The sequence below is a fragment of the Suricata suricatta genome, chromosome 3 (genome assembly GCF_006229205.1).
Source record: "Suricata suricatta isolate VVHF042 chromosome 3, meerkat_22Aug2017_6uvM2_HiC, whole genome shotgun sequence".
Lineage (NCBI taxonomy): Eukaryota > Metazoa > Chordata > Mammalia > Carnivora > Herpestidae > Suricata > Suricata suricatta.
In genome coordinates, this window is record NC_043702.1 from 111,574,099 (window position 1) to 111,598,569 (window position 24,471).

Here is a 24,471-nt window from a genome sequence, read left to right on the forward strand (position 1 = left end):
GGAGAGAAAGGGACACAAATCATGAGAGACTATTGAATACTGAAAATGAGCCCGAGGGCTGAAGGGGGAGGGGGAGGGAGGGAAGAGGGTGATGGTCATGGAGGGGGGCACTTGTGAGGAGAAGCACAGGGTGTTATATGGAAACCAACTTGGCAATAAACTATTACAAATTAAAAAAAATATTTTTAATGTTTTTATTTATTTTTGAGAGAGACAGCAGGAGCAGGGGAGGGTCAGAGAGAGAAGGAGTCACAGGATCTGAAGACAGGCTCCAGGCTCTGAGCTAGCTGTCAGCACAGAGCCTGACGCAGGGCTTGAACCCAGAACCGCAAGATCATGACCTGAGCCGAAGTCAGAGGCTTAACCAACTGAGCCACCCAGGCGCCCCTTAAATTAAAAAATAAAATAAAATAAAATTCAGGGGGCCTAGGTGGCCCAGTCAGTTAAACCTGCGACTTGTCTCAAGTCATGATCTCGCAGTTTGTGGGTTCAAGCCCCACATCAGGCTTTGTGCTGACAGCTCAGAGCCTGAAGGCTACTTTAGATTCTGTGTCTCCCTCTCTCCCTGCCCCTCTTCTGCTCATACTGTTTCTCTCTCTCAAAATAAACGAACATTAAAAAAAAATTTTTTTAAAGAACTATTTAAAATTTAGCAAGAGTGTTAAATAAATTAATCCATGTAAGCTGTTTAGCAAAATATCTGGTACATAGTAAGTAACCAATAAATGGTTTTGGTTTTCTTTGAAAATTGCAAGTCCTTACAACCAGCAGTAATTTTAAAAGCGAGGGAAAAAAATAACCTTGGGAAAAAACGAGGGTGGAAAAGCAGAAGGTGTGCAGTGATGCCTTGGTAAAGCTTCAAGATGAGAGGTTAACCAAGCCTCAGACCTGCTTGCTTCTATTTGAAGGGAAATTGTTGGCTTCAGCATGAAAATATTATGAGCATATCTATAAGGAGGTAATCCTCCAAGGGAAGAATTAATATTTTCTTCATTGCAACCGGGCATGTATATAAAAATCAAGACAGATTAAAGTACTGCCGTGACACCTACTCCTCGTCACCTCTCCCTGGTGGCCAGTCTTAGCCGGGAGAAGGCCATCCACAAAAACTGAGCCTTCAGCCATGGTTTTAAGTGATTTACAACTTCTTGCTTTGGGCTTTGTGTTTATATCATCTGACCTTGGCATTAGACCTCTTATTCTGTCAGGATCTTTACTGTTCCTTGTTCCCGAATTGACTGACTTCTTGGAATTGATTCTTTGGTTGCTGTTCATGTTAGCCTGATGTTTGTTTGGATCTTCAGCAGTCTTGTTCCGCTGTTAACAGCATTGGCTCCTGAATTCTTGTTCAATGAAAAAGCTTTATATTCAATAGTCATCTTATTCTTTCATGCCAATAGTTTTCTATCCACAAAAGTTATGAACATTAATTTTATTAGGTTCATATAAAAATTTTTTCAAAACAGCAATCGTGTTCCAAGGCACAAAAATCTCAAATTCATAATCAAGCCCCAAGGGCTTAAATTATAGAAAACCTATGCTTTTTCACTTCTTTTAAAGTCTAATGTAAAATTTTATTTTACGGGCTTTCTCAGCTAGAATTGGACTTGGGACCAAGTCCCTGGAAGAATCATTTTTCAGTCACTGTGTGTGCTTGTCCGTTAATCTGAGACAATTGAGTTTTACGCTCATATTTTATGCCTAGGAGTATGGAAACCTTCCAGAAGAGTTGGAAAGAAATTAGGATTTAATGCTTTCGAGATGAAGAGAAGAAAATTCACATACCCTTGATTATTTATTGTTTATATTTATTGTAGCTTTCTCCAGAGGGAAGCAGAGCTATGCATAAAGCCCATGGGTGCTTACGGAGACCATTTCCCTCCCCATTAACAAATGTGACTCTGTCCCCAAATGTGACTCTCTCCCACTTATAGCTTGATTCATACTTACAGAGTCTGTAGATCATATGAGACTTGAGTTTCTTGGCTTTCCAAGAATGAGGTAGATATCAGACATTAGATAAGAGCCCCTGGAATAAGACTAAGATGTCATAGAATGACTCAGATTTTCTATGTCAAGCACCTTAACTTCATTGGGGTTTTTTTAAATTGGGATTTTAAAGCTAGTTTATTATTGAGTATTATACATAAAGATACTGTGAATGTAGTCAAAAGGAAGTTAGAAAGTTTCTACTTCTAGAAATCCAAAGTGGGAAATTGAGACTAAGAACAATTATGGACTTGTAAAATACCAGCAGTGAAAGATGACACTTCTTATTTTATAAAACTAGGTAGTAAATGCTATTTTGAGTCTTTCTTTATCTAAACTTTTTATTATTACCTAATTAGTTTTTACTTTAGTTAATTAAGTTTCAGGAACCTTGATTATTCGATAATGTTAAAGATAGATGCCTGTCCATAGCAGCAATGTCAACAATAGCCAAAACATGGAAAAAGCCTAAATGTCCATCACCTGATGAGTGAATCAAGAAGATGTGGTATATATACACAATGGAGTACTACATGGCAATGAGAAAGAATGAAATCTGGCTATTTGTAGCAAAGTGGATGGACCTTGAGGGTGTCATGCTAAGCGAAATAAGTCAGGCGGAGAAGGACAGATACCATATGTTTGCACTCATAGGTCTAACAGGACAAACCTAACAAGAGGATCATGAGGAGAGGAAGGGGGAAGAGAGCTGGGGAGAGCGAGGGACACAGATCATGAGAGACTGTTGAATACTGAAGAGGCACCGTGGACTGAAGGGGAAGGGGGAGGGGTGATGGTCCTGGTGGGGGGCACTTGTGGGGGAGAAGCACTGGGTGTATTATGGAAACCAACTTGACAATAAACTATAAAAAAAAAAAGATAGATGCCTGTATGTAATAACCAGTTCGTCTCATTTTCAATTTTGATCTGTTTATTGTTTGAAGTATATGATTCATTTTTAACCGGAAGCAAGTGAAAAATCAGTTAAACTGGAGACTTATGTACTTCATTTAGTATAAACATGATATGTAATTGGAACTATTAGAACACTTGATTTTTCTGATGCCCTTTTCCAAATTTGGACTCATCTATGGCCTTCATGAGGGTCTGTTAATCTGAAGTTTTTTAGTTGCTTTGTTAATACAGCCTTAACTGTGAAAATTGAAATATATGAATAAATGTAACATTTGAATAGTATTTTAGATCTGTAATTGGTATTGACAGACAAGTATAAAATTATTCTAATGGGCTTTATAGCGAGTTGTGATGATTTCAAATAAAATTAAGGCCTAATTGTCTCATTTTCCCCTTATGTTTTCCAAATTCTGAGGCCCCATTTCCCTCTGTCTTTCTTTGGCAGGCTTTAATCCAGTGTGAACAGTTGAAGAACGAACTGGAGAGGCAGAAAGAGCGACTTGAAAAAGAACTCGCATCTCAGCAAGAGAAACGGGCCTCTGAGAAAGAGATGATGAAAAAGAAAATGACAGAAGAAAGGGAGGCGGTGGAATCAAAGGTACCCGGATTCAGCTCCCTGCGCCGAACAGTGTTTGTGTGACGTCACCACTGACGCTGTAGGCCGCAGCTCTCAAGTGAACTCTAAACTAAAAACCTTGTGAGGAGCCAGTTGCTTTTAATTTAGGGTTCAGAAACATTTTCCATTTACCCCCATATTTCTCGAGAAAAGTTATATTCTCAGACCTCTCCACATTAAATAGCCAATTCAGTTCCGTGCTGTGAAATTGTAAACTTTGCTTTGATCCCTCCATTCTGTTTGAGTCCCTCCCCTCCGGCTCTCAGCGGGGGCCAGGTGCTCTGCGGGTACCCAGATTTTATTTCAACCTGGGCTAAGTCAAGGAGCCACGACTCCCCCGCTCTCTCCCCCACTCTCAAACTAGACTTGCAGAAGTTAAAACACATGGAAGGAACCAAGTAGCCAAGAAAAAGTGATTATATACACGGTACAAAGTAGGTACATGATGAATAATGAACATAACCGGATGGATGAATGGAAGGGAGAAACGAAAAACAGAAGGAACAGTGAGCATGAGTTGGGCAGTGTTTGGGAAACAGTAAGAAACTGGAAGGGAGAGGAGCGCCAGGGGGACTCAGTTGGTTAAAGGTCTGACTCTTGATTTCGGGACAGGTCATGATCTCGCGGTTCGTGAGGTCGAGCCCCACATCCAGCTCTGCACTGACAGTGCAGAGCCTGCTTGGAATCCTCTCGCTCCCTCTCTCTCTGCCCCTCCCCTGTTCACTCGCTCTCTCTCTCACTCAAAATAAATAAATAAACTTAAAAAAATAGAAACTGGAATGCAGAAATAAGTGAAACCTAGCTTTAAAAAGTTGCCACAATAGAGTAAAATTGAGCAAGATGTGGTCCATGAAATAACCAAAACAGACGTTACATGTTTTTTTTTTTTACAGCAACTCACAGCGTGTCCCCCGACTGCTGTGCTATAGTATTCCAGTGTGTGATAATCACCTTATTCGGCACATCGCTCTCCTGAGTGTCTGCTGTGCGCACGGCAGTGTAATCCTGAGGATACACAAAGAGAAAAATCACCAACTCTGTCTGGGGAATTTGAAGTCTTTATGGGTACCTGAGGCATTTACTGTAAACTCCCTTGTCTTATCTTTTTAAAAAAGAAAAGTGTGCCCATCAAAACTCCACTAAGTGTCAATCTAACTCTGCCTTCTCTGGCCAGAATTGGTGGCCTGAGCCTTGCGGACGGCACCCACGTGCAGCATGGCCTTAGCACCCACGGCGCTCTTGCTGCGTTTCAGAAGTCTCGCCATGCACCCCTTCCTCTCTCCCACTCACCCAGCGCGGGGCGACAGATAGGAACTGGAGGGCCTGGGGGTGTGGATGCCCCAGGACCAGTGCAGTCCCTGCTTACAGAGGAGAGGAGAGGAAGACATTAAACACACACTTCCATAAATGAGTTTTTAATTACTACTGTGATAAATGCAAGAGAGTACAGTATAGGGTACCCTGAGAAAATAGAACAGGCCAGGAGCGCCTGGGTGGCTCAGTCACTGAGCAGCCAACTTCGGCTCAGGTCATGATCTCATAGTTCATGGTTTCAAGCCCTGCGTCGGGCTCTGTGCTGGCTGCTCGGAGCCTGGAGCCTGCTTCCGATTCTGTGTCTCCCTCTCTCTCTGCCCCTCCCCTGCTCATGATGTGTCTCTCTCTGTCTCTCAAAAATTAAAATAAATGTTAAAAAAAATGTGTAAAAAAAAAAAAAAGAAAGAAAATAGAACAGGCCAATCTGACCTAGTCTAGGCGGCCATGGACGACTTTCCTAAGGAAGAGATTTTGAAGATGAGACTCAATGCCGCCAAGTGGTAGTCAGGTGAAGAGTTGAGGGGAAGAGTGTCAGACCCAGCAAAACAGCACCCCTGGACCCTGAAGCTAGCAGGCATCATACTTGTTAGGAATTAAGAGGAGACCCAGGTGACTGGAGTGTAGGACGTGGGCACAGTAGTGGGAGATGAGTTTGGAGCAGTATCCAGGGACCAAATCATGAATGGACTTAAAATCCATGTGAAAGATTTTAAGTTTTATCCCAAACCAAATGGACAACCATTAAACACTTTAAATTGGGTGGCATCATGCTGCCATTTCTATTTGAGAAGTTCTGTCTGCTAGTAAATTGGAAGGAGACTTGGAATAAGTGCCTGGAGATCAGCTGGGAGGTAGTTATCATAGTCCAGGTGGAAATGATGGTATCTTGGGACCATTTTCAAAGACTATTTTGTTGTTGTTTATTTCTGAGGTGGAGGAGGGATGGAGAGGGAGGGAGATACAGAATCTAAAGCAGGCTCCCACTCAGCCATCAGCTCAGAGCCCGATGCAGGGCTCCAGCCGACAGACTGTGAGATCATGACCTGAGCTGAAGTTGGATGCTCAACCAACTGAGCCCCCCAGGCGCCCCCAAAGACTCTTATAAATCACTTGTGTTCTCCTCAAACTCTCTACTATACCACGGTCCCCTCATTCTCTGCAGAGCGTCTTACTTACCGAACAACGGAGACTGAATCCAATGAGTGTAACCGTGTCAACTCCTTACCTTCCCCTCACCTGTGCCTTCAGGGATGATCTCACCAGCACCCCAACACTGGCGGACAGGAGAGGACTTACCTCACTCTTTCCCCTGCTCTGGGTCCCCTTCTCTCCTCCAGCTCGGAGCTTCTCTCCCGCATTGGAAGGATTGTTTACAATCTAGTGGTTCTCAATGTCGGCACCAGAGAAGTTCCAAAATCTCATTGCCCAACCTGCGTCCCAAACTAATATGTGAGGATGGCTGTGGGTGGGCTTCAGGTGTCAGCAGGTCTTAAAGTTGTCCAGGTGACTTGGATGTGCAGCTCAGGCTGGAAACCACCTCAGTTATTCCATGTGCCTCCTTATTCTCTGTGGCCCAGTTTCTGGAAAAGTCCGTCTGTCCACGTTGTCTTTATGCTCTCTCTTCCAGTTAGCTCTTCAGCCCTCTGCATTTCGGCTCCTGTGCTCACAGCCAGGGGAACCCTCCTGTGCTATGTCAGCTGAAGCCTCCTTGAGCTGCTTTTAGGGGATATGTTTTAGTTCTTATTCTCTTTAAAGGATTCTCTTTACAAGGCACCTGGGTGGCCCAGCCGGTTAGGCCTCTGACTCCTGATCTCAGCTCAGGTCTTGATCTCTGGGTCATGAGTGCAAGCCCCGAATTGGGCTCTGTGCTGGGCATGAAGCCTACTTTTAGAAAATAAATAAATGAAAGGTCTCCTTCCTTTATTTCTCTGGATCTATAGTCTTGATTTGGAAATATGATACTGTGCACCTTTCGAAACAATGTAGGAAATGCATCCAGAAAGCCACTTGATGGAAAGTTCTAGAGTTTAGCAGTGAGCGTTATATTCTGGTGTCTTTGGCATTAGGGCAGCTTCGGGTTTCATGTATGTGACATGGATTCCTAAATCCTCGGCTCCCCAATGAGCCCCCAGACCAGCTGGTCTTGCCATGCTCCCACTCTTCATCCAGTTGCCTTGCTGGCGTTTTTGTCCCCATCCTGCCCCTCACACTACTCATCACGAGGTCACCAAATTCTCAAGATTCCGGTGCCTGAGAGTTGTTTGTTGCGCTGTGTCGCCACCCCGCTGCCATGCGTTTCCTTACTCCTGAGTGATTTCTGCAGCCCCAAGCACTCCCCTTGCTTCCAGTCTCACCCCTGAGCCACAGCCAGGATGGTCTTTCCAGAATGAACACGTCAGTATGTCAGTGTTTGCTTTGAAATCCTTACCTGTGTCCCTGCCTCCCCTTGGAGAAGATTCTGGATCCCTTAGCGTCGCATACAGATTCTACGTTTCTCCCGCTGTCTTCGGTTTGCCAGTCTCCTCTCCCTTCACTTTATTTCCTTGCCTCACCACCGTCTGCTCTACTGTTTTTCCTTCCAGGAGTTTTCATGTGCTTTGCCCCTTCCCTAGAAGACTCTTCTGCTCTGAGCCCTTCCCACCTGATCCTTCAGAGTTCTTCCTGATACCACCCGCTTTCAGAGATGAATTCAGAGCCTCTTCTATGGACTCCTGTGACTCAATTAGTTGCAAATTCTTGGTGAATTGTTTGTCTCCCCCAATTTACCATAAGCCCCCTGAATGTGTGGTCCGTTACCATTGTCACTGGTGGCGCATTCCCCTCACATAAAATGTGCTCCATGTGTATTTGTTGAATGAATGAATGAATGAAATACAAGGGAAAGAAGAGAGGCCCTGTGCCATTTGGAAAGATGTTGTGAATTTGGAGGATCAGAGCGGTCTGTGTCTGCAAGAGCTCAATGAAAATTTCAGGAGGAAGGGCGCATTTGGAGTGTCGACCTATAACTCAGATTCGGAAATGCAGAGCTTGGGGGAAGGGGTGCTGGCTGGAACCAACAAGAATAAGGCACGGTCGGTGAAGGGGGCGGGGACTTTGTGAACTGAGTGCTGCATGTGCGGCAGAGAATGGGACCAGTAGCAAAGACCAGCTATTATTCATGTCTGGGAGACTCTTATTTTCTGGGCTGTTCAGTGGGAAACCAGCCCTGCTGAGCAGTTCCATTTGCTAAAAAATGTGGTGAGTCTTTGTGGTAAGGAAGGGCAGAGGAAGGCCGAGAGTGCCAGGCAGCGTTCCGGGTGCCCTCCTGTAACATGGCCTCTTTCCTGACACTGATAATTATTCCAGGAACAAAAGTGGCAGCAGAAGTGCAGTGTAGGGCCGAGGCTGAGTCACATGTTCTGTCCGCAGCGAGCCTTGGCTGGCATTCTCTCTCGAGGTCCTGCCTTAAATAAAGTGTCTGAATGAAGAGCTGAAAGCAGTTCTCACACTCCAGCAAGTGCTGTCACCAGGAAATGGCCGAAAGTGGCCTTGGAGTCCAAGGATTGAGAGTTGAAGTCGGGTTTGACCTTTGTGTGACCTTAAACAATTCTTTTAACCTGGCCAGATTTCAGAGGAGAAAATGATGGAGTTGATCTACTCAAGGAATTGACGGGCTTAAATAAGAATGTTTTCAAAGTACCTAATATACCTTGGTTAGAGCAACATTTAATAGCTTTTAGCTCGCAGCCAGTGTCATGCTTGCTCCTCAGAAAGAGGACTAGGCTGATTGGATAGATTTCTTGGACCTGCGTATTAGTGAAGCAGACAATTTTGAATATAAACCCTGGCTCTCCTTTTTATTCATTAGCTTGAATGCAGTTAGGCTAACTGCTGAATTTTCAGACTCTTTTTTTTTTAACTGAAAATTAATCCCATATAATTCCTTCTCCAAGGGGATTAAAAGAGGGTATGTCCCACTGCCCAGCACAGGAAGTGTCTCTGAGAGGGAGACGGAGCAGTTCGTCCAAACTGTGATGCTCTGTGGTTCATGCTGAAGCCGCCCCCTTTCCTAGCAGGAAGGGATGCTTGCAAGGCTTTGAGACTTTCCTTCTCTCTTTTTATTCTTGTTTTTTTCCTTTTTCTTCTTACTCATTCTCATGAAATTTCGTGTGTGGGGGGAGCTCTAGGAGAGCAGATGTCTTCTACCTAGACAGATTTTGAATCATTTCCCCATGAGCGGTACTTGCTGTGAGTTTGTTTCTTGTTTCTGTTATGGTCCTTGGCTGACCTGAGCCCCTAGGTTTGTTAGTTCAATGCACCATTGATCATATTTATTGAGCGTCCCCTATGGTCTACCCATTTTTTTCAGTTGGTTTCCTTGATACTAGCCCGTTGCCAGAATCCTTACCTCTTGCCCCCATTGAATAGTGAGCACCACCTGGTACCATGTTCAGTACACGAGGGACCGCCTCTGTATGGAGATTTCCATCAGGCTCACCCAGCCTGGGCTTCCTTTTCTCCTGCTTGCCCCTGTCAAAGTTTAAAGGACTTGCCTGATGTCAGCACCCCGGACATCCAGCAGTGCTGCAGCTGTCCGTGTTACTTGTGTCTCCGCAACAGATGTGGATGGAGAAGCTCCTGCAGTGTAATGTTGACTTCCAGATGGTGGGCGTGGGGAAAAGGGAGGGGTGACAACAGGAGCGGAGGCCTCAGGAAGTGGGTGACAGGAGGGAGCAGACAGGCAGTGGGCAGAGGGCAGAGTGATGGGTGGCAGAGAGAGGGAGTCAGATGGAAGGAATGTGATTTGTTACACGCTTGTAATAGAAACTGACTCAGAATTGACAATTAGCAGGTAAATGTCTGCATGTTTACTGCAAAACCCACCAAGGTTAATATGTTTACGTAAGATACACCTTCACTTAAGTATGATTTTTAGTAGCTGGATATTAAAGTTTGCTGCTGTGGTATGGTTCCAGAGAAGCTAGAATTACATTCATGGATACTCATGAACTTGAATTTTCAAATTAAGGATATGAATTACTCTTGTTATTTGTTACACTTAACTTTTTTTGACTTTGAATTTTGGGTTCAGATTATAATGTGAATTAGGATAGTTTGTAGCTGGGTATTAGTAAAAGTAATTTTATGTGCAAATTGGATTTTTAGCCAATCTTTCGATGATAAGATGGACATGTAAACAAACCATACGTCAAATACACAATTCCCCATGATCCCCAGAAAAGTTAGTTAATAAATCTACTGTCTAGTTAGAAAATGGCTACCAGGGCCCATTATTTCATATGTGTCAACTTTAGCTAGTTATACAATTGAAGTGCAATCCTGATCTATATCACAAAATCTGAGTTATTGATTTCAGTTGTTAAAACTAAATTCACACCCATGTCAGTGTACAATGATAGATTTAAATATTTCAGTTTTGTTATGAGTTCTTGTTTAACAGATTAAAAGCTGATAGATATCTCTCTATGTTTCATTCTCGAGGAAGGTAGCATTTCTTCTTTACTTTAAAACTGCTACTACAAATAAGAAATTAAGAGTCTAAGAAATTTTGACTTACTGGAGCAGAGTAAAATATAATTACAAACAAAAAACTGTAAAATAGGTTATATCTAAGACCTAGAAATCATTTCTCACCCTGAGAAGAAAAACGAAGGATCTCAGATCCCTAGGGTGGATGGTTCCTCAGAAGAGCTGTTTATTCCAATGACCCATTCCTCACACTTTGGTGAGGAATATGACCTTGAGGAACCTGCAGTCTAACGAGGAAACAGACAACCAAATGAAGGGAGAGAAGCGCAGTGTTGGAAGCGCACAGACCCTGTGGTGTGATGGAGATCTATAGAAGTCGTGGGGCGCATGCCTGAGTGAGAGTCGAGATACAAAACCACCGGCACTGCATGAGCAGCAGGTCCTTGAGAGTATATGTCGGCTGCAAACCCAGGACACAAGAGCTGAACGGCAGCCCTGAGTGCATGAAGGGCTCCTACTCCGTGCTGGGAACAAGGGATCAAAGAAACCTTCCTGGTGGAGAGGGTATAATGGCCAGGAGGAGAAAGAAATGGAGGGCTGGCTGGTGGTTTCTTACAGCAAAGTGAAGTGCGGAGAGCCGTGTCTGGTGGCGTTGGGGGAAGGAAAGTGGGATCTGTCGAATCCTAGTTGCTCTCCCCAGAGAGACCCGCCTCTCCAGCTCTCCCAACCAGTCCTTTCATCCTTCCAAATGAGAGAAGGGTTCAAGACTTTAATTTCTTGACATTGCCTCTGCAATTCATTTGATTCAGTCTCTTCCACTGAAGTTTCAAACCAAACTTTGATTTTATTATCTTGTTCTGTATTTCCCAACATGAGGGTAGAGATGCAGGAATAAATGGGGAGGAAGTACGTTTTGGGATCATGGGGGATGGGTGAGTAGCAGAGATGGCAAAATGGACATACCTGATCCACAGAGAAATGACTTAAGAGCGAACCCAGTGGCCACACGGAGACTATTAATTCAAGATTTTTTTTCTTACATAGTGTTTTATTAGTCTAAGGTGTACAATATAATGATACATTGCTCGGTGCTCATCAAGAGAAGTGCACTCTTAAACCCCTTCACCTCTTTCACCCATCCCCCACCTACCCTCCCTCTGGTAATGACCTGTTCTCTGGATTTAGGAGTCTGTGTTTTTCGGTCTCTTTTTTCCCTTTGTTTTGTTTCTTAAGTTCTACAAATGAGTGAGATCATATGGTATTTGTCTTTCTCTGGCCTCCTTATTTAGCATTACCGTCTCTAGGTCCATCCATGTTGCATGTGGTAAGATCTCATTCTTTTTTTATGGCTGAGTGATCAGTGTTCTTAGTATTTATTTTGTCAAATGATATTATCATTTAGGACTTCTGTTTCCTCCTATAGATATTGTCCCTGTCTCAAAATATTGCCCAACTGGAGGTCCAGGTTGAAAAGGCTACAAGAGAGAAGATTTCAGCTATTAATCAACTAGAGGAAATTCAAAACCAGCTTGCTTCCAAGGAAATGGATGTCACAAAGGTACAAGATGAGATTCTAGTTTATAATTTTTTCTAATGTACAAAACTCAGAAAGAAGCATGGAATAGAAAGGCTTTGTTATTTAAGATAGCAAAGGTCCACCTAATGGTCATTAGGCAAATATTTACCTATTACCGGCAGGCCCTTTGATGGGTGCTGCAGAGACAAAGATGAATTAGATGCAAATGATGTCTTTGAAGAACTCAAAGTAGCGGAGACAGACTTGTCATTAAGCAAGTTTCATTACTTTAATCATTGAATGTTTGAGGATACTTGTATTTCTAAATTAGACAGTTAGGAAAAATGTTTGTCAAAGATAGCATTGGTTTGGTCCCCACAAAAATAGTAAAAGACATATATTTACAACACCAAGAGAGTACTTAAAATAAAAAAACCCTCCACCTCCCATTCCTTTCCATACCTGGTCTCTAAAATCAAGGTTCTCATACTAAGTGTCTTATTTTATTGGTCCTTTAATTTATACTTCAAAACATCCCAGTGTCTGCCCTTTGGGCATCACAACCTTGTGAACCAAGAACTAAAATGTTTAATAGTCTTAACTGGCTACTGTAAGGTACATATTTACAAAACACTAGAAGTCCATGTAGATTTCAGTAAGCCATTGCTAAAACTAAGAAACTACGTATGGGCACACATGATGTAATAAATTAAGTGGATTTATTTTTTACCAATATGTACACAGATAATTTTGTTTGTATGCTTTTCATATTGCATTTTACCTATCAACATATTTTCCTAAATGTTGACACATTTGTAATGCTAACGTTCTCTAATTTAGGAATTACAATTACTTTCCGCTTATAGAAGAAACAAAGCCCATTTTTTCTTTTATTCCCATGAATTTCTTTAATTCTCCATTTGCTTTCTAAAATTCAAGCTAGCCAATGTCGAGGTTTAAAGCTGTCATATTTGCCGGCATCATCAGTGTGTTTGTGTGGAGGGTAGGGGAAGCTGGGATAGAGGGCTGGCAGGGGCTAATCCAGATCTGGGGGGAAAGCTGTGGTGAGCATTCAGTTCATTGCAGGGAGAGGATGTTCTGTTGAAACATGTACGGTCGAGATGCCTCTTCTGTCTTTACAACTGTCCAGAAAACCATTAAAATATCAGAAGGGTTCCTTGACGTGGCTCCAACCCTGAGATGAAATCATTCTATTTCGATTTAATTCGTTAGTTTCTTTTAGATGAAACTGAAGTGTGATGGATAAACTTATCAGATGCTAACATGGTAGTAATATGGCGAAGGAACTTTAAAAATAAAATTAAGGGATAAAATAATTTTAAATAAAACCCAACGCATAATCATTTATTATGTGTTGATATTGGGTTTGAAACACCATGGCTGTGTAATTATTATTTTCTGGTATCAATTTGGGTTTTTTCATTTCATTCATGTGTTTACATCAAATAGGTTGGAATAGTGAAAAACCAAGAAAGAAAGGAAATTAGGGCCCCTCTAATTTTTTTTCTGTCATTCTTCATTTTAAACTTCATTTAGCTTTAAAAGTAATAATTTTTTATAAATTACTAGTGTTTTTGAAATGGGACACATTCAAGGCATTTGAGTTTCAAATTGAATTTTCAATAAAATTGTATTCTTTTCTAGTATTTTGTGGGCCACTTGGGAGAAACTTACTTCTTCCTCTGTCCTGTCTCTATAAATTTTGGAGACAGATTAGTTTACATTTAAAGCATTTTTGGTTTGGGCATAGGAGATAGATGCGGGTTTTATAAGATTCTAATACCTCAGTAATGATAAAACTAATTTCTAAAGTTCTGATTGTATTTTTGGAGAAATACCAAAATTGAAAAATTTCAAGCAACTGTAACTATTGGATGATATGTGATTTTTAAAAACTTGTATTTATCAGGCACTGGATTAACAGACTTGTGTGTTAATCTCTTTTCAGGTTCTCAATTATCTCAAAGGCTCATAATTTTTTAATTTAGATTTATCTGCTGATTGTGTTTACCAAATATATCCACCTGTCTGTAGAAGCCCTGGATTGAAAAAAAAAAATTGTATAAGGGATGACACACAACACTTTTAGGATGCTATGTGTGTTCATTATTTAATGATGTGTTAAAATCATTTCACTTAAATGTATATTTTCCTTTTATGTTGGATGCTACAGTTACAAATGCAGAGTGTGGATGGCTCCAATCTATGATTCTTACCAGGCAGTCTTTCTTCACTTAAGTGCATAACACTGTGCATAAGGTTGACATTATCTACAGATATTGCAGTAAATACTGGAGACCATTGTACACCTAAACACCGATCATATTGCCTATTGGAAGACAGAAAAATTGCTTTAGAAATTTCTTTAATAAAAGCCTAACTAACTAATCAAATCTTTAAAGGAAAGCTTTACTTTATAGAATGTCTATTTAACTGTAATAATTTGAATGAGTATTAACATAGCTTAATATTTTAATTAATGATTTCACTTAGTTAAGTTTGAGATGATAATACATTTTGGATAATAGTATGCAATTGAAACTATTATTCCCACAAAAAATCATGGGCACATTACTTAAATTTCTTAGTTATACATTCCTTTATCTGTAATCTGAAATTGTTAAACTTAGTAGTACCTGATACTGCTTTCGCATCTTCACAGAATATATTGAATATTCTAACAGAAAATGCCATTCTTAGAAGAGTCCTAGTGTGTTTCATTTACATGACCTCTAGGGGGCACCAAATGATCTAATTGTAGGCATTGCCTGGTAGATTCCAGCAGCTATTGATGTATTTTTTTTTTTTTTTACAATCTAACAGGTGTGTGGGGAAATGCGCTATCAGTTGAATAAAACCAAAATGGAGAAGGATGAGGCAGAGAAGGAGCACAGAGAGTACAGAACAAAAACTAAACGGGATCTTGAAATGAAAGATCAGGTAAGAGATGACCAGGGTAACTGCAGCAATTAAAGACGGAAGTTAGTTATTTCTGTTCTGTTGCTTCTAACTAATGGAACGGCCCAGTCTATACTATTAAAAGAATTTCATTTCTAGTTGCCTAAAATTATCACCTTTCACAGGAAATGGTGAGAACACAACCGCATGCGTGTGAAATCCCAATCTGACAGGTCATAAATATACATTTGGATATGTGTATCTATTACTTACAAAAGTAAAAAAAAATGTTCTAATGCACAGTTTGAACCTAAAATATACGTACATAAAGTTCTTGAAAGATGCCAACTTGAATCCAATTTTAAGTGAAAAAGTTTAGAATTTGTAAGATGAGATGAGTTGATATGTAAATATGTCAATCAAGTTGATTGTTGGCAGAGTGAAACCAGTTTTAACGAAGATAACCATGAATGCGTTTGCTCAAGAAGCCTAAATATGGGGAAATTAGAAATGTTAGTGGAAAACGCTGCTTACTTCAGGCTCAGTTGAACAGATGTTTTGTGTTATACCTCAGTTGAGATCAGGTAGAAACTGGGATTTTAGCTGACGATATGGATAAAGGTTTTAGAGAGGTAATTCTAATAGACTCACTTTGGATTTCCTATTTTTATGTTATAGTACAGAGCATTGGAGGCTCTCGTTCTTTCTATTTACCAAAAGCAGATTGATAAATCTATTCCATTAAAATGAGTTGTCAATGTCAAGATTTTTTTTTTAAATCGCCACAATTTAAAGTAGGTAGCCCTTAGTAAATTTTTTTGAAATATATTTCTAGTTTGAAGCATTTTATTGGACTTCCCAGCATATTTTCCCTTTCAACCCCATCAACTTTCTATGCAGATGACACAGAGACAGTTGGGAGAAGTATTAAAAATGAAAGTGATAATGAAATTTAGTACAAAAAGTTTTTCAAGTCATAGCTGAAATCCCTGGCACTAAAGTTAACATCTGAACAACTAAAATCAGACTCTGCTTTTGTACCACTCTACTCAGTGTTAGGACTTCTAATTTTCAGAATTTTCGTTATTAACATAACATAATGAAACTATTTTACTGCATCCAGTTGGGGGCGTGCCTGATAGTGGAATGGAAAATCCTCTCTGTCCTCCACTGAGGGACTGAGACCACCGAGCAAATGGAACTCTCCTTTCCTTTCTGATGTATTGTGACTTTTTTAAAGGGGTATCATCTTAGTAACCTCGCTAGCATTATTACATACTTTTGTCATATTATTTTAGAGCATCTGCCCAATATAACATCTTGGACTAACTGGAAAAAAATAGGAAGAGTGTCTGAGTTAAAATTACAGGGTAATGTTCTATGGAGAAAAACCACTATAGGAATAATAAGATTAGTGTATTACGTCTAAGTGAATAACGTGTAGAAGTGTTTGCAGTATTTGTTTTGCAGAGCTTCTAGCTCTTGGCAATTAACCAGCAATGATGTGGAGGCTAAAGGTGCAGGATTTTAAAAGGAGCTGTGTTCATTTGTAAACCATTTCCTGCTAAATAGTGAAACATTAGCAGTTTTCATGATGATTTCCAGTGTTTTTAGATAAAGATGTGCCTTCTCAGGAGGTCAGAGGGTTAGGACTAAAACCTCAGAACGGTTACAAGATGCTTGTGATGTGAAGTGCTCGTTACCATTTTCTCTTGGACAGAATGTGAGGAAATCTTATAGGTACTCTTTGTAGCTATTCTGTATCGAACAGACAGTTTCAGAAAAGAAAGGAGTGGTGTCTCATTCTGAGGATGATCTGGACGAGCAAAGCAGCAATTGTTCTTTGGTCTTTCAGCCATGACCTGACCTTCTGTCCACAAGACCAAAGAGCCCCTTTGCTTGGCCACCATCTGCACTCAAGAGAGAAATTTACATTCAACTTTTAAAAGCTGGGCATGTCAGGCGTTTATCTGAAATACTTATAATAATATAAAGTGTATTTAACTTTTAGAGTGTTACACATCAAGCGATTGAGCGTAACAAGAAGGCCATCTCTAGGTTTACAAATAAAGCATTCCTTGTAATATAGTCATTTTATTAGTATTTTTGTTAGTCTGGACTCTTGAAACATTTTTAAAGTAGGTGGGAAACTGTGACATTGGAATGTGGTAAGAACAAGAGCTTTTTTGATGTCTACAAAATAGGGCAAATGGTTGGCCACCAAAATAATTTTCTCTGTGACCTGGACCTTCACTCTGGCATAACTAGAAGGAAGGGTTAGGGGAGTAACAGTAGCAACCTCTTCCTCCCAGTTTCTCCTTTTCTTTTTTATATTGTGTCAGGAACCCGTGGGCGGATTATCCTTCCCATCGACTCCTTTGTGTCACATCAGCATCGAATGCTGAGTGTTGCTGCCCACCTGACAGGACGGCTTCTCACACATAAAAAAAAAAAAAAAAAAAAAAAGACATTTGGCTTGGAGGAGATGGACAAATGTGTACCCTGACTTTTATTAGAAATTTTTTGTAGGCAACAGGTACACACATACACATGCACACACTCCACTTCATTATGGGAATTTAAAAACCTACAAAAAGAGTGTTAATAGGAATGCCCACATTTCCATCACCTAGGCTCACCATTTTGCCAGTCCTAGTCCATCATTCCCATGGGGTTTTGTTTTCTGTCCTCCTCTTTCATCTTCTTTGTCATCTCTGTCATTGTGTTTCTTTATCTTCTCTCCTGCATTCTCTGCTTCTGTCTTCTCCCCCCATTGCTCCTTTTGCTGAAGTATTTGAGGCAGAGCTCAGGCATGATGTTATTTCACCCATGAACCCCTCAGTGGGCATCTGTGAAGGGTTTTGTTTTCATAATCACCATGTCATCATCACACATGACAACACCAACAATAATTCTTTCAATATCTGATAATGCCCAGCCCATATTCACACCCCTCTCCCTGACCATCCTAACAATGTCTGTTTTACAGCTGGTTTTTTAGAATCAGACAGACAGGTGGTTTTTGCGTGTCAGAATGTTATGGTTTGATCTTCTTTAACAGGAAATAAAGGGATATCTCAGCAACATTTCAACGTTCTTAATCTGTTGTTATCACATTAAATTTCACACATATGTTTTGATTGTGCTCTGAATTTACGTGGTGCTTCAGAATGATTCTGGGGCATCATAAAGAAATAAGAATTAATCCTATAGCCAGCTATCTGAGGGAACATGGCGACTGTGCCTCAACCCCAATCACCATGGCCTGAAATGACCCCTGTAGAGTCTGAAAGCCAAAATTTGTGATTAATTGCAGAATCTTACCTCTAAGATTCAGGAATGACACTGGAAGCCCATTACAAAAATTACGACCAAGGCGTCAGTGGAATTTTGTCACCTTCCATTCTGGCAGATGAATCTCTGAAGGTGATTCTTTCTAGAGCAAAGGTTTGATCAGGACGTAGTGTAAAAGGAAGATGCAGGAATTTCAAATGCAGGGAAAAAGCGATGTTTTGAAGGTATTAAAATATAATCATTTTCCTTTCTTTTATAGCCTTTCTCTCTCCCCCAATCCCTTTCTCTCACTTGCCCAGTTATGGTGTTTTTTATTTGCTATTTAGCTCCGGATAACCTCCAGTGCAGGGCTACTCGTGGGGAGCCCCGGGTCAGGGCAAGCAGGGCTCTGCAGTGAGGCCGCCCGGTGTTGTCGGAGGCAGGGGTGAGGCCACGTCCGCGACCTGCCCTGCGATGCCAGGGGCACATGCTCAACCTGCCTTCTCCAGGTTCACATCGGGTCTCCTACCAGAGGCAGAGGATGACTGCATACGCACCCCTGCCCCACCCCCCACCTGGCTCCGTCGCAGGCACAGGGCAGGTCTTAACGCGCCCGGCTGGAAGAGGGGACCACATGGGGACAACTCTCTGGGTCCGGTCTCGGGGCTCCTATGAGGCAGTGAGGGGACAGGACCGCGGATCCCAGCAGCGGTGCCACGGCCCTGTCAGACTTCTCTGACAGAACATAGGTACCAGCATGTAGTCATGGAGAAGTTCAAGGTGCCGAGCATAGAACGTTGAACAGCAGGCTTCTACGCACGGGCCTGGCTGCCTGTGCGCGTCCAGCCCATGACGCCGCCAGGGCAGGGAGGGGGGAGAGACGCGGTCAGCCGTCCAGCCGGTGATGCCACCAGGGCAGGGGGCGAGGAGAGACGTGGTCACCTGTCCAGCCCATGACACCGCCAGGGCAGTGGGGGAGGGGGGGAGATACGGTCACCCATCCAGCCAGTGATGCCGGCAGGGGAGGGGCGGGGAGAGACAGTGCGCTCCACCAGTGCGTGCCTCCCCCTTACACACGCAGACAGGCAGGCATGTTAACACGCCCATGTGCCGGACCCAGACCCGCAACGGACTGCTCGTGGGCCAAATCCGACTGCTGCCTGTTCTCACAAATAGTCGTATTAGAACGCGGCCACATCCATTGGTTCACTGTTGTCTGCTTTCCTCCTTCATCGCGTTGAGTTGTTGGCGGAGCCCCCAGAGCCCCTAGAGACTGAAGTGTTTACTCTCCCAGCGCTTCCGGACAGAGTCTGCCAGGCCCTGCCCTGGGTGTGGACATGGAGCCGAGTGTCTTCAGGTTCTCCTGCCTTATTAAACAGTGGGGCTTGGGTTTAAAGGCTCATCAAGCCTCGAGGATAATTAGTGGCCTTAGAGCATTTCGCGGTGCCCACGTGGCCTTATCCTTGGCCTCTTCTTCATCCCCGGCCTTGCCAAAGGAGCATGTGACCATTCATAGTGTCCTTATTTTACTGGTGGCATGTGGCATGATAACGGTGTAGGTGAGAGTACAAAGAGGACGGTTTCTCTTAGATCGGTGCAGTTTTTTTCAGATAAGATTTTTTTTTTTTTAAACCAGCACTGTGTAAGTTATAACTTTGGAGTTGTGGCTACAAGGGAGCAAGAGACACTGGAGTTCAAAATCACTTGAGTGGGATAATGAAAGTAAGTATTTTAGCATAGGGCCCATATAGAAAAGAAGTAGATCAGAAAAATTTGGCAGGAAAAATTAGGGCAAAAAAGAATGTGAGCTGCTCTGTACAGCAGTACGGCTCAGCACTTCAGTACTGACATTACGCCCGGACCGTATCGACGGAGGAATTCTTTCTGAAGTACAATTGCCTTAATTAGATTGTTGGAAGAAGTACATCTGTTCTGTATGACTTGGTATAAAGATGAAAGGAAGCCTTGAAAGTCCTGAAAGGAGGTCCTAATGAAGGCCAGAGAAATAAAGGCAATAATGAAAAATTGAAGAATTGGACCTTTTTACTTCGAGAAGTCTGAAGCTTTGGTACCTTCAAGGACTTGACAGATTCATTCAAGGAGAAAGCTAAACATCTGCTTAAACACCTTGATCCTCAATATGGAAAGAATAAGAGGAAAGTGATTTAATCACGGCGACTGGAAATCACAAGAGCCTGAAATGAGAACCCTCTGACAGAAGATTGCAGTAGATTGCAGCAAGTGGCCACAGAACTTTCCTCCCTGAAATTGCTAGTTTCAAACAATAACAGCAATGTGCCAGAAACCTGGCCAGTGGCCCCCCGAGGTCCACTGTCTTCTGTTGGATCGTGGGCACATCCTCAGAATATCCCACTTCTGTCTGTTAAAGTGGCTAGTGGTGTTATTTGTCTTTTCTACTTGTAATTTAGCACCTACAGATTAGAGCAAAATCCTCCTCAGCTCTGTTCTCTGCCTCGTGTCTGCAACGCCGCGTCCTCTCGTCGGAAGGCTCTGGGGGAGTATCCTGAGATAATGGGTAGCTTCTGGAGAGCTAGACTTGAGAGACTTTCCAACTACCACCTGCCGTCTCACTTCTGCCTCTGCAAGCTGACTGGGAGAGGGGCCACTTGGGCACGCCGTTAGCGCATGTAATCACTCGGGTCTGGTGATGACAGCGCTGCTCTCCAGTGTTCTTCACACCCTCTTCCTGCGCTGAACGAGTCCCTGTCCCTGCTCCACACTCAGGTGACAGCCGCCCGTGAGGGCCTGGCCTACCCAGGCCGGTGCAGGAGGCGCTGTGGGGCTGAGTTCTGGAAGACCCAGGTCCTGCCCTGGGGGAGTTTATATTCTAGCTGAGGAGATGGGGTGCACATTGGAACATGCCTACAGAATCCTCGCAAAGCAGCCCATCGGCAAGTGCAAATTAATGTAGTGTGAACTTCATGCTGGCTGCAGCCCATGTGAAGCAGAGTCTGGTTCCATGTGTGTGATGCAATAAAGCTTTTTTTTCTAGCATCTTCCCTAAGTGCGCCCTAAAGCATTGTTCAGATAGATTTGTGTTCTTATCACAGCCTCACCAAAAATTGTGAGAAAATTCTTCAGCCTGGCGTATGTCTAATAAATCAGCTTCTTTTGTTCTTGTGCCATGTGACACTTGAATGGAACAAATGGGATCATGTAAATAAAACTAAAATTCATTTAATAAAAGATTATTGAACTTCTGCTTTTTCTGAAAGACCATGCAAAGTTAATTTCTTCACTTTAGACCATAATTATGTCAGTAAAGTCACAAAATTAGCAGTAAAAAAGTAAGTTTCTTTTTTATTTATTTTTATTTTTATTTTTATTTTTTTGTGCACAGAGGAACAGTTTCCAGATCAGTCCAGTGAATAATACTAACTTGAGGCATTCAGCATTTGGTTACGTTGTTAATGATTTGGGCAGTACTTGTTTACCCCATTCATAAAAACCCTATAGAAATTCATATTCTCAGAAAAGAATCATTTGATTCTCCAAGAGAGATGGTCATGCTATTCACCATGATGATGTATATTTTAGAAAATCAAATGTGTAAGCAGAAACAATATATCTGAAGATAGCAACTTAGGGCTGTTTAGAGATAAGGGTACAGAGAGGCCAGAAAACAAGCCCGTTTAGAAAGCACGCGCCTTGCGGGATAAACATGTAGAAATACATGTCTTTGGACAGGAATATAAAACTGTATAGTGAACTCAGGGAATTTGTGCTATATTTTCAGTTTCACTGGATGATACGTATTTTGGCCCTTAAAAAAACTTTCTGCATGCTTCTTTTACCTTAAAGGTTGAACCCACGGATCAACCTGCCACTCTTGAAGACCATGGTCTCAGGTACCAAGTCCCCCAATATGAGTGGCTACCAGGTGGCCAGTGGCATTTTGTGTGGCCACACAGGCCAGTAAGCTGACAAACACTAAACACAGGACAGCTATGTGTGCTTTTTTTTTTTTTTTTTTACAGTCCAGGAATATTATACTGATACCCAATATAAATATTACTAATTACTACAGATGTATAACTTTTCAAATAATATTTATTACATAAACATAAGCACAATCACAGAAGCCAATAATTCCATTACCCAATAGAGCAAATTGTTTTCATTTTTCTGTTTTATCTTCTACTTTTGTTCATATGCATATATGGTATTTGCAAGTAGCAAGCATCCTACTTGTTAGAATTTTGGTTTTTGCTTATTTCACTTAATGATATCTCCAGCAATTTTATGTGTTGCTTCCTGTTCTTCATAGGGATCACGTCAATATGGCCATGTACATGTACTTTTAAAGAAAAGAATAAGTCAGGTTTGGGGGCGCCTGAATGGCTCAGTCAGTTAACTATCAAACTTTGGCTCAAGTTGTGATTTCACAGTTCGTGAGTTCGAGCCCTACATTGGGCTCTGTGCTGACAGCTCAGAGCCTGGAGCCTGCTTTGGATTCTGTGTCTGTCTCTCTGTCTCTGTCTCTCTTTCTCCTGCTCATGCTCTGTCTCTCTCTCTCAAAAATAAATAAACATGAAAAAGAAAACTAAAAAACTAGGTCAGATTTGGAATAGAACAGACACTGTTACAAATTTAGAAATTTTTGCCCTAAACTTGACTTGTCGCTTTAATTCAGCAATCATATATCACATGCACTGTGCCTGCGTAGAGTGCACTTGTGGTTTTCTGTACTTAAGGAAGGGAAGGTGTAAGGCAGGTATGCAAATAAATATATGTCAGAGAGGTCCTAATAACTATAATTAGCCAATTACACAGGGCTGTGGGGATCTAGAAGAAGGAGAGATGGCATCCTTGAAGGATGGGTAGGACGTTGCCCAGCATAGATGAGAGAAGAAGGCATTTTGGTTGGAAAGTCTAGTGTTTCAGCCTGAGCAAAGGAAGGGGAATGGGGCCGGGGGGGCCATGGTAGGGTGGGGTGGGCTGTGGAAAAGGAAAATGGATTCAAGGAACATATGATTCCATAGCATGCTCGCACAGCTGACCCCAGCATCGCTAGTGCCACGTCTCTGCCCTAAAAGATTGCCCATAAGACGACGCGAACAGACACTTTTCCAAAGAGGACATCCAGATGGCCAACAGGCACATGAAACGATGCTCAGCGTCACTCATCATAAGGGAAATACAAATCAAAACCACATTGAGATACCACCTCACACCAGTCAGAGTGGCTAAAATGAACAAATCAAGAGACTATAGATGCTGGTGAGGGTGTGGAGAGACGGGCACCCTCCTACACTGGTGGGGATGTAAACTGGTGCAGCCGCTCTGGAAAACAGTGTAGAGGCACCTCAAAAAATTAAAAATAGAACTACCCTGTAATCCAGCAATAGCACTGCTAGGAATTTATCCAAAGGGTACAGGAATGCTGATTCATAGGAGCACTCGTACCCCAATGTTTATTGCAGCACTTTCAATAGCCAAATTATGGAAAGAGGCTAAATGTCCATCAACTGATGAATGGATACAGGAGATGTGGTTTATATATACAATGGAATACTACATGGCAGTGAGAAAGAATAAAATCATTCCATTTGCAGGACTGTGAATGGAACTTGAGGGTGTCGTGCTAAGTGAAATAAGTCAGTCAGAGAAGGACAGATATATGTTTTCACTCATATGTGGAACTTGAGAAACTTAACAGAGGACCAGGGGGGAGGAAAAGGGGGAAAATAGTGAAGGAGAGGGAGGGAGGCAAACCATAAGAGACTCTTAAATACAGAGAACAAACAGGGATGATGGGGGGTGGGGGAGAGGGGAAAGTAGATGATGGGCATGGAGGAGGGCACTTGTTGGGATAAGTCCTGGGTGTTGTATGTAAGCCAATTTGACAATAAATTACATTAAAAAATAAATCACTAGCCAATGGGAGGCATACAGTTTAAGATGTTACATAAAATGCCTTTCATTTAAAGGTCCAGATATACACACCTCTAACCTCAGTTTAATAATACAACTGTTCGTATACAACAATATAAAAATGATTTACCATGAAAAGAAAAAGAAAAGATTGTCTGTAGAAAATGGGCTCCTTTCTGTAAGGTTCAGAGTCCCAGCACAGTTCCCTATTGTATAATATACAGCACTCCCTACAGTCAGGCCTGGGAATCATATTCTATTTGGGGAATGTCTGCATTGGATTTTCTTTTCCTTTGTAGTGTTTTTTATGTAATGGAATAATTTCAAGATTTTCAAATTTCAGATAACATACAATAAAATGTCATTTTATAAATAATGTTAGAATCGAGTAGGATTAGTTTTTTAGAAATAAAGAATTCACAGTTTCCTTAATGACTTTTTAGAAGATAATCTTCATGACTAAATATTTAAGGTGAAATACAGGGTATAGGGTTCTACTTGACCTTTGGACTCTGAGTCCAAAGACTTGACTTCTTGATTTGGCTTTTTGGCTAAGTTTTTGGGC

The 24,471-nt window shown here is 41.9% G+C and overlaps 1 protein-coding gene and 1 long non-coding RNA gene across 5 annotated transcripts in view; one reads left to right on the forward strand and one right to left on the reverse strand.

Moving 5' to 3' along the window:
* The window catches only part of SDCCAG8 (serologically defined colon cancer antigen 8), a 253,258-nt gene that overhangs the window by 78,459 nt on the left and 150,328 nt on the right, over positions 1-24,471 (forward strand). For all 3 annotated transcript variants that reach the window (XM_029934840.1, XM_029934842.1, XM_029934841.1), the window contains exons 10-12: positions 3,350-3,502; positions 11,727-11,861; positions 14,664-14,780. In XM_029934840.1, the coding sequence (XP_029790700.1) occupies positions 3,350-3,502; positions 11,727-11,861; positions 14,664-14,780 (405 nt within the window). The remainder of the gene's footprint in view (positions 1-3,349; positions 3,503-11,726; positions 11,862-14,663; positions 14,781-24,471) is intronic.
* LOC115287975 lies at positions 12,708-18,730 on the reverse strand. Of its 2 annotated transcripts, XR_003906751.1 has the most exons (6): positions 18,587-18,730; positions 18,063-18,174; positions 17,378-17,587; positions 15,064-15,227; positions 14,057-14,169; positions 12,708-12,961 (listed from the first exon to the last, which is right to left on the reverse strand). It is a non-coding gene; the product is annotated as an uncharacterized LOC115287975 (long non-coding RNA). The 2 variants fall into 2 exon arrangements; XR_003906750.1 differs by lacking the exon at positions 12,708-12,961 and having other exon boundaries at positions 13,944-14,169.